General features: G+C 40.5%; 1 protein-coding gene across 5 annotated transcripts; it reads left to right on the forward strand.

Moving 5' to 3' along the window:
- Positions 1–343: 343 nt before the first annotated feature.
- Positions 344–13,664, forward strand: LOC116051586 (calpain-1 catalytic subunit-like). Of its 5 annotated transcripts, none has more exons than XM_031302114.2 (22): positions 344–527; positions 1,782–1,797; positions 2,711–2,957; positions 3,523–3,592; positions 3,689–3,807; positions 3,897–4,030; positions 4,154–4,559; positions 4,654–4,739; positions 4,883–4,957; positions 5,209–5,369; positions 6,364–6,533; positions 6,668–6,679; positions 7,174–7,385; positions 7,481–7,520; positions 7,634–7,699; positions 7,888–7,945; positions 8,122–8,186; positions 12,032–12,100; positions 12,196–12,274; positions 12,361–12,474; positions 12,591–12,649; positions 12,731–13,664. In XM_031302114.2, the coding sequence occupies exons 3-22, from the start codon at positions 2,712–2,714 to the stop codon at positions 12,755–12,757; spliced, it is 2,268 nt and encodes a 755-aa protein (XP_031157974.1). In that variant the 5' UTR covers positions 344–527; positions 1,782–1,797; position 2,711; the 3' UTR covers positions 12,758–13,664. The 5 variants fall into 5 exon arrangements, with proteins under 5 accessions (XP_031157974.1, XP_031157987.1, XP_031157981.1 ...); XM_031302127.2 differs by having other exon boundaries at positions 374–527; positions 1,793–1,797; XM_031302132.2 differs by lacking the exon at positions 1,782–1,797 and having other exon boundaries at positions 376–527; positions 4,154–4,322; positions 4,476–4,559.
- The last annotated feature ends 1 nt before the right edge of the window (position 13,665 follows it).

Here is a 13,665-nt window from a genome sequence, read left to right on the forward strand (position 1 = left end):
TCAATATATTATCCATTAATGTATTTATTGCCAGTCCCTACAGTTTTTAAGTGTATATTGATTGTTTAACTTTGTGATTAACAGTGTTTATTTGTATCACTATGAGTATTTGTTGAACTGAATTTAATTGAATATGGCTATGACTATATGCTTCACTGGGCTATTATAGCCCCATTATATTATATATATTTCAGTCTGACATTGCCTCGTAGTATAATATTGACCTACCTATTTAAAGTCATTAAAGTTTTGGTCTGAATAGCATGTATTTTATAGCTTCAGTAGCACCTCTAGCGGCAGTAGTGTGTGCTACACTTGGCCCGGGTGTGAGCAGTGAGCAGCGGCCCCTCCTCCTGTGGGGGCGGGTCTTTCCTGCATTGTGTGCAGCAGCAGCGGGGAGGGCTGGACCGGGCTGGACCTGCTACTGGCCTCCTGGCTACCAAACCACTGCCCCCCTTTCACAGATTCATTCGATTATCACTATCCGACCCATTCTGAAGGAGCCGTAAGTTGCCTAAAAAGCGGCGGTGAGTGTAATCGTCTTGTTTGCTTCATATCACTGAATGTGTTACTTTAGTCGGCTTAAGGTTAACGGTGCCTCACGGTTTTATTGAGGTGTAGGCCACTGTAATGTTCTCAGTGACGGAGACGTTGTGCACTTCACACTGCCTTTATTCTTTTTTGATTTAATATATACTGCACGCTGTAGCATTAATAATAGTCCACAACACAGTTACAGTTGTCACATTCAGGCACACAGATTTAATTCAGCGATGACATCCAGTGTGAAATGAGTGTAATTGATGTGTTGTAGAGTATATAGTCCAGAAATGTTTGAAGCAGGCTGCTGCAGGCCATAAAAAAGACAGGCCTACTTGTTCTGAACAGGTGCTGTAAACAATCTGAGCCTGCATTACATGCCTGACTTGATAGTTAACAGGCCTATGAAATCAGAAAGCAGCCAACATGTGTGCAGCATTATTCTGTCTTGTTTTTTTAGAGGGGACCCCAGTGTTTTGACAGATATGCTGTTGGTTGGTTTTGGGCATTGCTGAGGTTAAAGTCCTATGGATGACATCATCATTACAGAATGCATGGATCAGCTGTTCTCTGCCCATTGGGGAAAAATAGAGATATCCTTTTGGTCAGTAGCCAGCAGTAGTCTCTCTCTCTAGTTGTTCCAGAGCAGAGGGACATTCCTGCAGACTCTAAGGGTATGAGGGGCCTCAGGGTTGGGGGGCTGGCCAAAAAAAACAATGCGCCTGCAGTATTTTATCAAAAACACAGTCTGTTTTTAATAGTGATACATCCATTTTTCCTTCTAATTCATTATAGAAACTCAACTCATTCATTTCCCCCTCCTCATAGATATCCTAGTCTCTCACCACTGTAGCGCCATCCAAGTTAGCCCTTGTTATTTTCAATGGACTGTTTACTGAACTGAGCTCATTAGTATTCCCTTCCAGTGGAGCAGACCATTATAACAGATCTAAAAGCCTGCTTCTTGATGTATTTGGTTCTTTTTAACTCCTGATTTCCTCACAAAGCTATTATGTTCTCCCTTGAAACTTGACTGCAAGTTGTGGAACTGGCATAGAAAAGCAAGTGCATTCAGAGAGGAGAAAAATATCCCTGCTGAGTGGTTAAACACTAATGTCCATTAGGGCTGTACAAGCTTCTGCAACTCAGTTCAATCGAAATTATTCTTTTTAACCACTGCTTAAACTTGAGTGAATTACCTTTTTTTTTCTCTCTCTTTTTTGTCTCATTCTCCCTCTCGGTCTGCCTACAGCCAAGGTATCACGTTTCTATGTTCTTTTGTTATTCCTGTGTTTGCTGTGTTTAAGGTGGTGTCTTGTCTCACATTCCTCCGTAATGTAATTCCTCTGTTAATATTTTCTGTTATTTCTCTGCTGGGCTTAACTTTCTGTTGGCTTTTAACTGAAGTTTCCATAGCAGCATATTAGCTTTGATTTTACATGGCAATTACTTTTTGCAGGATTTGCCTTTTGCAGGGCCGTATCTAGGACATTAGAAATACTGAGGTCGCAAGTCCCACCAACGCAGCCCTTCCACTCTCAGAAAAGTTGACCTAAAAATAAGGTCCTTAAATCTGTTTAGTTACTTGGACTTTTTACATCTCATTTACTCAATAAACTGCTTAATTCTATTTTTTATTTCCCGACATGAAGGTCATGAAAGTCTTCTCCACACTGTCGGGAACAAAATTCTGGGGGAAAATGCTGAATCCTTTATTTATTCATTATATCGTAGCCCTCACACATATTGAGTCTAAAATAATGAATCGAATGGTAGAATGTAAAATCCCTCCCCCTACAAATTCAATAAATGAATACATAGAATACCAAGGACCTGACCTCAGTTTCCTCAATGGCCTTTGCTTTTTGTGGTAATTTTGTTTGTCATTTTTCAAAGTATTCAGCTTTATGTTTTGTATAGCATATTGTAGATTCCATATGGGGTCGAACTTGGGATCCGGCTAATTAGTTGAAGGCAGATTGACTCCAATCAGCAAAAGAAACAATTTTTATCACTAGTTTGAACATTATTTTTCTACACAAGTACCCACACCTGATTACTGTGCTGTAACCCTTAGACTGGAGTGTGCCACAGATTAGCTTACTGCTATTAATAGACAGCACTGTGCGTGTGCTAACCCAGACAGCGCCATATTTTTATCTCACACCAGTATGTGTCCAGCTGGAGGGATATCTGCAACCATACACGCCAACAGACTGCGGGCAGAAGGCATGGGCTCCAAGGAGCAGGCTTTGCACTTCTCCAACCAGGACTACGAGGCCCTGAAGCAGGAATGTTTGGAGTCCGGCTGCCTGTTTGAAGACCCCTGTTTCCCTGCTGAGCCTCCATCCCTGGGCTTCAAGGAGCTCGCCCCCTATTCCTCCAAAACTAGGGATGTGGAGTGGAAGCGGCCTACGGTGAGTGGTTACTACTAATGCATAAAACTGATATATTTAATATGTTAAGTAGAACACAAGATAACATACTTATTAAATATCCAGATACAGATGAAAAGATCATTTTTAAGACACACACTCCAGACCTAAGGCTGGACATTAAGTGGAAACACCTCACTCATCTATCTTTGGATTGCTTCTCATGTATTATTTCTCAACCAGCATGTGGTTTTGACTCTTGCAGGTGATGACTGGCAAGAGTCCATATAAACAAACATATTATATGGCACTGTGTGTGTTTCATGTCTGCAAACTCAGACAGAATAGGACAAGTAGAGACAGGAACGTCTCTGACCACTGCAGCTGTTGGCATCGCATGGCATTCTCTGACCACTCCCTCGCTCTGACATTTGTTTACAGTGCTTCATGAAAACACAGGAAGTTGACGTGTAGATGCAAAGAATAGCAATGGTTTGAAAGATGTGTCGCCTTTTTAAAGCAGATTGTAAAATGTGTCGACGAGTCTCATTTCGGAGACTTTGACTGATTTAAATGTCTTCACTCAGACATTTAATTTCCCCCACAGGAACTGACGGATGACCCTCAGTTCATTGTTGGTGGTGCCACCAGAACGGACATCTGTCAGGGAGCGCTGGGTGAGCCCTTGTTGTTATTGTTGAGTGTTGAATCTGTCCTCTAAAAATAGACATTATTTGATTTAAAGGTTGCTAAATGCATATTCTCACGTGCAGGTGACTGCTGGCTCTTGGCAGCCATCGCCTCGCTCACCCTGAATGAGAGGCTTCTTCATCGGGTTGTCCCACATGGGCAGTCCTTCCAAGATGACTATGCTGGAATCTTCCACTTTCAGGTCTCCTAAGTTCCTCTTTGCACTTCCTATCAAGTGTAAGGCAAGCAATTCAGTTTGATGGTGTTATTGATTATTGCTCTGTGTTGCAGTTCTGGCAGTTCGGCGAATGGGTAGATGTCGTGATAGATGACAGACTGCCTGTCAAAGATGGGGAGATCATGTTTGTCCATTCTGCTGAGGGCAATGAATTCTGGAGTGCACTACTGGAGAAGGCTTATGCCAAGTAGGTATTGAAAGAGCCGGCTCAGTTGTTTAATTATTCAGAGTGTATTTAGTAGGAAGTTGTAAATCCCATTCTAAAGGGCTGCCGTTGATGGCAAGTGTGGTTTTTCTAATGTGGTGTCAGGTTGAACGGCTCTTATGAGGCTCTGTCCGGAGGGAGCACCACTGAAGGCTTTGAGGACTTCACAGGTGGTGTGTCTGAGATGTACGAGCTCCGCAAGGCTCCCAAAGATCTCCACAGGATAATTGGCAAAGCCCTGGAGAGAGGCTCTCTGCTGGGTTGCTCTATCGATGTAAGTGCTGACCATGCTGGCATGCCACCAAGACACGCAGATCAATGTTGCGCCATTTTGAGAAAGCCAATAAAATTAAAAGCACTTCTATTTATTTCTGTGCGAGACAATTCCTACTCTGACGCAGTAATTGTGTTTCTCCTATTAATACAGATCACTAGTGCCTTCGACATGGAAGCTGTTACGTTCAAGAAGCTTGTGAAGGGCCACGCCTACTCAGTCACTGGACTGAAGGAGGTTTGTCTATATATAACTCTGTTGTCTTTAATTGGTTACCATTATGAATAACATTAATGGTCCTAAGTTTCCCATCACTCCATGTGTTATGTAGGTTGATTTCCGCGGCAACATGGAGCGCCTAATCCGAATACGTAACCCTTGGGGTCAGGTGGAGTGGACTGGCGCCTGGAGTGATAAGTGAGAGTTCCAGAGCATAATAAATGTCCCTGTGTACTTAACATTTTTCCATCCCTAGTTTTGTTTGGTTAATGTCTTCCTTCATGAGTGTTAATGTCTCTTACTGAATGTTTATTCCGGTCTCCTTGTCTTGTTGTGTGTAGTTCCCCCGAATGGGATGAGGTTGACCCTTCTGAACGAGACGACCTGCATCTTCAGATGGAAGACGGGGAGTTTTGGTGAGAGTAGTAGTATTGTATGGCAATTGTATGTACTGAAGGTATTTTAAAGGACTAGTTCGGCATTTTGTAAAATAGGCCTATGCTTATTCACTTTCTTGCAGAGAGTTACATGAGAAGATTGATAGCAGAGTGGTGTTGATCTTCTCATCTCACTCTCGGCAAGAAAGCGAATGAAATTATTTCCCCAAACTATTCTTTAATAAAATGCATCTAGGTTTCTGACCAAAAAGTAAATTTTAATCTTCCAGGATGTCATTCAGTGAATTCAAGAGGCAGTTTTCTCGGCTAGAGATCTGTAACTTGACTCCTGATGCTCTAAGTGAAGACAGTCTCGGCCATTGGAACACCATGAAGTTCTACGGCGCATGGAGGAGAGGCAGCACCGCTGGAGGCTGCAGGAACCATGCCAGTGAGTCCCAACCGTATGGTCACACAGGATGCCTTTCATTCATCAAAGTCTATAAAGCAGGGTTTTTGCAGGGTCTTAAAAAGTCTAAGATTTCAAAATCTAAATTTTAGGCCTTAAAAAGTCTTAAAGTGCTCATATTATGCTCATTTTCAGGTTCCTAATTGTATTTAGAGGTTGTACCAGAATAGGTTTTCATGGTTTAATTTTCAAAAAAACACCATATTTGTGTTGTACTGCACATTGCTGCAGCTCCTCTTTTCACCCTGTGTGTTGAGCTCTCTGCTTTAGCTACAGAGTGAGACATCTCACTTCTGTTCCATCTTTGTTGGGAGTCGCACATGCGCAGTACCTAGATCAGCACTACTAGCCAGTCAGAAGCAGAGTATGAGGGCGTGCCACGCTAGCAGCTAGGCGAGCATTATAACGTGTGTTACAAAGTGACGCACGTTCGTCATGGAAGTAAAGGCTGGACTACAATAGAGCTGTTTGGAGCAGTTTGTGAACAGTGTTTTCTGTTGGAGATGGTAAGTCCCTTTGGGGTGGACTTTGGGCTTTTTCACTTTGTAAACCTATAAAATGCACAAAAAAAGATATATAACACAATAAAGGGGAAAATCCAAAAAGCATAATATGAGCACTTTAAATTCGCTAAAGTATTGTGTTCTAGGTCTTAAATAATTAAAAAGGTAACACTACCTCTAATGCTCATTGATTGTTCCCGTAGGTCTTCAGAATGTTTTAAAAAAATATATATTACTCTGTGGTGTTGTAGTTCTTTCTGTCGCTAGTCCAAATATAATTCGCTCTATGACGACTACAAATGACTTTTTTTTTTTGATGTCGTGATGTAGGTCTTAAATTTCATTCATAATGGTCTTAAAAAGGTCTTAAAGTATTTAATTTGACTTGCTGAAACCTGTAGAAACCCTGATAAACGGACATAGATAAGACATAGACTATGAAACAGGCTGACGCAAATTCACCATCTGTGTAGACACGTTTTGGATCAACCCCCAGTACAAGATCACGTTGCTGGAGGAGGATGATGACCCGGAGGATGATGAGGTGGCGTGCAGTTTTCTAGTAGCTCTCATGCAGAAGGACCGCCGCAGGTATCGGCGCCATGGTCAGGACATGCACACCATTGGCTTTGCTCTTTATGAGGTGAGAACAGAGATGCAAAATCAGTATTGTCCCTTTGCCCTTCTCATAGTTACACTACATACATACATTATTTATGTTTTTTAAAGTTTGCCTCAGCTCATTGTTGTTTCCCCCGCTTATCTTCTTTTATGCAGATTCCAGAAGAGGTAGGCAGAGCATCACTTACTACCACTGTTTATTTAACCAAAGCATTTTTGATAATAACTATACTGGTGATTTGTCAGGTTTTAGCCCATTTACTATGAATGATGTATATTTTACGGTACTGCTGATCATGTTAGTTTTAAAAAGCATTTTCCCAAGTAGACACTGGTCTCTGCGCATTGTGTTCATCGCATTCATTTCATGAAAATCACACACTTGCAACTTAATTGAGATATTCAATCCACAATATTTAACTGCATCATCAAAAAAATCATAAGAAAGCAGACTTGATGTTCATTATAATGGATGACCTATTTGTAATTTCCATCCAATATGAAAGCTAGTTTTCAATAAATGCAGTTAGAAGTTAAACAAATTAACTGTTATGCTTTGTAAAATGGTTGGCAGTAGTGTAAGGTATATGTGATTTCAATTAAATTGACCTAAAAACACGCAAATGCGTCTCAACCCATGTATTGTTTCCGACTGCCCTTAGTACAGAGGCTGCCAGAATGTCCATTTGAAGAAAGATTTCTTTTTGAAACATTCATCGTGTGCTCGCTCTGAGACCTTCATCAACCTGCGAGAGGTGAGCACACGGCTTCGTCTGCCCCCTGGAGAGTACCTCGTCGTCCCCTCCACCTTTGAACCCAGTAAGGAGGCTGACTTTGTCCTGAGAGTCTTCACTGAGAAGCAATCAGAAACAGAGTATGTGTCTTTTGCATGTGATTTTAATGTCCGTTTATGTATTTGTAATGTGTATAAATGTAAACCTCATGCTAAAATGTTTTTGTCCATTGCAGAGAACTGGATGAAGAAATCTCTGCTGATTTAGGAGATGATGTACGTATCGGCGAGAAAAAAAAACGAAAACGTTACATACTATACTGTATGAATGAAAAATAACTAGGACCCTGATTATAAACCAATGCCTCTGTATTTGTGGTTTCCTACAGGATGAAATAAATGAAGACGACATTGATGACTCTTTTAAGTCCATGTTCGCCCAGCTAGCAGGAGAGGTAAATTCTGAAAAAAAAAAACAGATCTGTCTCACTGTTGAGCATCGTTGGTTGCATTTGTATTTTTAGTGGTATTTTAGATAATATTTTTAAAGCTTTAAACATCCAAAATGGTATCACCCGTGTTATGGTGAAGACAAGTTGTTGTTGTTCTTCTTCAATTAAAGACTTGCAAATTCTTTTTTCAGGACATGGAGATTTCTATTCAGGAGCTTCGGACCATTCTAAACCGAGTCCTCTCCCGCCGTGAGTTTTATGTCTATTTTTTTAACAATTCATAGCTACTAGAAAATTTACATATTAGTAATACATGTATCACTACTGTATTACATTCCACTGTACACCATCCATTTCCTGGATTGGCTCTCTTACAAGCCTCTGTGCAACTGTGCCTTTGTTGACCATGTGTTTTTTTTTTGCAGACAAAGATCTGAAGACTGATGGCTTCAGTGTGGAATCATGCAGGACCATGGTCAACCTGATGGATGTATCCTCATGAGTTATCAGGCAGGAATGGATCTTGGAACTTCATTAGGGACTGTTCGTTATTTAATTAAGGGGCCACCAGAGGAGTTTTGTGGACTCTAACCTAAAAAGACTTGACCCTCCCCTAGTCAATAATAATTTTCCTATGACCCTCCAAAATGATTTGAAAAAGAGGCATGACCCTCCCCTTGCGTGCAAGTTTGCACTTAGAAAAATAGTACAGATACCATTTGATTTTTACAGCCATGACGTACAGGAGTTAACCTCTGCATTCTCATCTTAAACATCACACTCCTCTGTTATGGTGTGGTGGCCATTTCTGTAGATTTACTCACTAACATTGTTGTGGAAACACAATAAGCATGGAAACTAAATGCACACTTCATGCATTACTGCATTACTTCAAATACTAAGTTACTCCTCTAGTAAACTAGTATTCATATGAAATAGAACAATAAAACATTGAGACCATTCAGCAAAGGACACTGGGATATAACCAATTCAACACTGGTTGCTATGGACTTGTCACTAGGCTTCGTCATTGTATATTTTAGCAAATAGGTAAAGCTGCCGAAGCTGAACATTATATTCCAAAACACATATGTTTATTTTTAAAGCAGATTTTAAGTTACATTGTAACAATTTAACAATTCGCCCTTATGAAATCCAATCGCGGCACGGCTGTTTTGGAACTCAATAGACAGACGCGTAACAGTGAACAATCAGTGTTGGACCTACAGTCTGTTGAGATGCCTCTCCAAACTCACCATAAAACATTAAAACACGTTGAGAAAAAAGATCTGTATTTTGCCGTAATCCAATGACACGGAAAAAAAGTAATCCACAGCGATCAGTAGATCCATCAAAAGGGTCACGGTGTATCCAGCAAGGTCTATACGAGCATCACATTCACCAGCCAGCTCCAAACAGGTGAACAAGGCCTCTCCACTTCGCCGTTTAAACAAAGTGGAATAAACGTATAAAAGTCCAAATCTACACAAAACCCGCAATCAATTAGTAAGCTGACATCACATTTATATACATGGCATTTAGGAAACCTTTATTGCAAGGTTGGCACAGCAAGATGTCCAGACTAGTGCAACAGTAACTTTCGTTTTTTGCGTCCTGCTGCTCCCATCATCAGCCAAGTAATTTTTTTTTACTAAAGCAGTATATGAAATCAGATGTATTACCTATCACCATTTAGTTCTTTTGTGTTATTTAAGATATTTATAAAATATCTGGTCATGCCAGATGTAATTATTCCACTCAGTTTTTAAACAATGCAATTACCTGTTTGAGCCACCAGGGGGGCAGTGCTCCTCCTGCCCCCCCCAGCAAACTCCCATATGCGGTCAGACCCATCTGCTAGGGGGCCGAGACTGAGAGCTACATGGATAAATATGCACAAAACAAGCCACTTTGAAATGTTGCTCTTTTCATGAATAAAAAAGTTGGGTGACCCTCCCCTCAACAACAAATAAAAACACATGACCCTCCCCTATTTTCCTCCGGTGGTCCATTCCATAAATACCGAACGGTCCCTAAATGCCATGTATATAAATGTGATGTCAGCTTACTAATTGATTGCGGGTTTTGTGTAGATTTGGACTTTTATACGTTTATTCCACTTTGTTTAAACGGCGAAGTGGAGAGGCCTTGTTCACCTGTTTGGAGCTGGCTGGTGAATGTGATGCTCGTATAGACCTTGCTGGATACACCGTGACCCTTTTGATGGATCTACTGATCGCTGTGGATTACTTTTTTTTCCGTGTCATTGGATTACGGCAAAATACGGATCTTTTTTCTTAACGTGTTTTAACGTTTTATGGTGAGTTTGGAGAGGCATCTCAACAGACTGTAGGTCCAACACTGATTGTTCACTGTTACATTTTGAATTTAAGCGTCTGTCTATTGAGTTCCAAAACAGCCGTGCCGCGATTGGATTTCATAAAGGCGAATTGTTAAATTGTTACAATGTAACTTAAAATCTGCATTAAAAATAAACATATGTATTTTGGAATATAATGTTCAGCTTCGGCAGCTTTACCTATGTGCTAAAATATACAATGACGATAGTGACAAGTCCATAGCAACCAGTGTTGAATTGGTTATATCCCAGCGTCCTTTGCTGAATGGTCTCAATCTTTTATTGTTCTATTTCATATGAATACTAGTTTACTAGAGCAGTAACTTAGTATTTGAAGTAATGCAATATTTGAAGTAATGCAATTTAGTTTCCATGCTTATTGTGTTTCCACAACTATGTTAGTGAGTAAATCTACTGAAATGGCCACCACACCATAACAGAGGAGTGTGATGTGTAAGATGAGAATGCAGAGGTTAACTCCTGTACATCATGGCTGTAAAAATCAAATGGTATCTGTACTATTTTTCTAAGTGCAAACTTGCATGCAAGGGGAGGGTCATGCCTCTTTTTCAAATCATTTTGGAGGGTCATAGGAAAATTATTATTGACTAGGGGAGGGTCAAGTCTTTCTAGGTTAGAGTCCACAAAACTCCTCCGGTGGCCCCTTAATTAAATAACGAACAGTCCCTTAGGAAACCTTTATTGCAAGGTTGGCACGGCAAGATGTCCAGACTAGTGCAACAGTAACTTTCGTTTTTTGCGTCCTGCTGCTCCCATCATCAGCCAAGTAATATTTTTTTTACTAAAGCAGCATATGAACTCTGATGTATTACCTATCACCAGTTGTTTTGTGTTATTTAAAGCAGCCATATTATGCTCATTTTCAGGTTCATAATTGTATTTTAAGGTTGTACCAGAATAGGTTTACATGGTTTAATTTTCAAAAAACACCATATTTTTGTTGTACTGCAGTGCTCTCTCTCAGTGCTGCAGATCCTCTTTTCACCTGGTCTCTGTTTTAGCTACAGAGTGAGACCTCTTTTCTTCTTCTTCTTCTGTACTATCTTTGATTGCACTGCACATGCCCAGTAGCTCAGATGTAGATCATGTCAGCTAGCTAGCTCCATAGACAGTAAAAGAAAGGCTGTTTCTACAACTTCGGTCAGTTACAAGGCAGGATTAGCTGGGAGACTTCTAAATGAGGGCGCACATGTAAGTAGTTCTTTTGTAGATTATGGTGAACTTGTGTGTGTTGTAGCAGTGCTTTGCTACTGAGAACGAGGTAGCATGCTAGCGTTAGCATGCTAACGCTACGAGCTAATGGTTGCGGTTAGCCTGCTAGTTTCGGCTTGTGACGTCACAGCTCACCCAGAGACTGAAGGCAGGACACATTCATAAACCGTATCTCACTCTAAACAGCATGGATGGATTTTTTTCAAAGTTTGTATGTGTGTGGAAGCACCAGAGACACAACATAACACCCCAAATCCCAGAAAAAGTGATTTTTTCATAATATGGGCACTTTAAGATATTTATAAAATATCTGGTCATGCCAGATGTAATTATTCCACTCATTTTTTTAAACAATGCAATTACCTATTTGAGCCACCAGGGGGCAGTGCTCCTCCTGCCCCCCCCAGCAAACTCCGCGTATGGGGTCAGACCCATCTGCTAGGGGGCCGAGACTGAGAGCTACATGGATAAATATGCACCAAACAAGCCACTTTGAAATTTTGCTCTTTTCATGAATAAAAAAGTTGGGTGACCCCGCCCAGACAAAAAAATGTTGGATGACCCTCCCCTCAACAACAAATAAAAAGACATGACCCTCCCCTATTTTCCTCCGGTGGTCCATTCCATAAATACCGAACGGTCCCTTACATTGATTTTTTTTTAATCAGAAACAAATTAAAAATCATGCATTTAGCAGGCTAGTGTTTGTGTGTAGTTCCAACCCTTGACGCTGTGTTTACCAGAAAGATGGTAGTGCCCGTTTAGGGCTGGTGGAGTTTCAGATCCTCTGGAACAAGATCCGAAAGTGGCTGGTGAGAATGAATAAAAATAATAACGACGCCCAAGGAGCAGTTTTTACATTTAGATTCTCTGTATTTCTATTTACATCTTTGTCTCCGTCTCCCAGGTCATTTTTAGGGATTTTGACCTCGACAAGTCAGGGGCCATGAGTTCATATGAGATGCGTCTTGCTGTGGAGGCAGCAGGTATAATGCTCTTGATGATCATTTCCACAATTGTTTACTATACACACAGTCACAGATGAGAAGTGTAACCCTTTCTTCCTGTGTAGGTTTTAAACTGAATAACAGACTGAACCAGATTCTGGTAGCCCGGTATGCAGAGAACGAGATGATTGACTTTGACAACTTCATCTGCTGCTTGGTCAAGCTTGAAGCCATGTTTAGTGAGTATTATTGTTAACAGATGTTGTTCTAAATGTATACTGTATGTTTGCAGACTATGACATATTAATACAGTGAGAATTACAACACCATTGACAAATTGTGAAAACTTTACCAGGGTCTTTCCAGCTGTTCGACAAGGAGGGATCAGGAGAGGCTGAGATGAACATCAACGAGGTGAGTTCTGTTTAACAAAAACATCTCAATACATTTTGTCAATCTTTTCTGTTCATCTAACCTTATTTCTCATTTCGCTAGTGGCTTTACGTGACAATGTGTGGTTGAAGAGTACTGGAGGAGGTTGTAGAGCAAAGTGCTTGCCTGCAGATTGCCATGAACCTGGAGAACTAAAGACCCTCCGCCTTAGCGACCTGTTGATCCTTTAACACATCCCACCTCAGTGTACGTAAAGCAGTACAACATGCGTATAACGGGAAACCAAAGTCCAACCAAGCCAAGTGTCTCCCGGCCGAATTTTAGCAACTATGCAAACCCACATTAAGCATTCACTGTGCCCCATAGATCTGTCATCTCTGTAAAAACAGCATGAGTCTGTGCATAATAAAAATCACTCGCAGTAATGTGCATTGTATGTTGATTTCTACATTTTAGTTTTGCTGTCTGTATGAACTGATATACTAACAATCATTTCAGTGGTCTCATTATTTCAAAATCTCACTAAAGGCTGGTTCGCTAAAGAACACAAAACAGAGGAAGACATCTGAAGAAGTCTGGTAACGCTTTAAGCTGTCTTATAGTTTCTCTTAATCATTCTGCACGTATGTTTCCATTTTGATGATCATCTCTGTTAATTTGGTAGTTTCATTTTTAAACCTGTAGATGGCAGTACAGACCCGATCTAATGTCAATGTGCTTTTTGGCAGTTGAAACTGAAGTTTAGCCTGTTTTATTTATTACACAAATATTTGTATTTAGTTGAAGTTAAGCAGCTGACTTTTGTTTAGTTTTACTTGATTTTTTATTTTGCACTGAGATTTTGGTTTAAGGAAGCTGAAGTCGCACATTAGTGAGAAATACTGTATTTCAGCCCTCAATATTTACAGGGATCACGATACTAAATGCCTTATACATGACACCATGATGTTATAAACAGCTATTAAAATATGCCAGTCACGTGTTTTGTGTTGTAAATGTGTATGTCGTGCCTTCAATAAATATTTCCTTCACGGTTC

Source organism: Sander lucioperca, chromosome 15, assembly GCF_008315115.2.
Source record: "Sander lucioperca isolate FBNREF2018 chromosome 15, SLUC_FBN_1.2, whole genome shotgun sequence".
NCBI lineage: Eukaryota > Metazoa > Chordata > Actinopteri > Perciformes > Percidae > Sander > Sander lucioperca.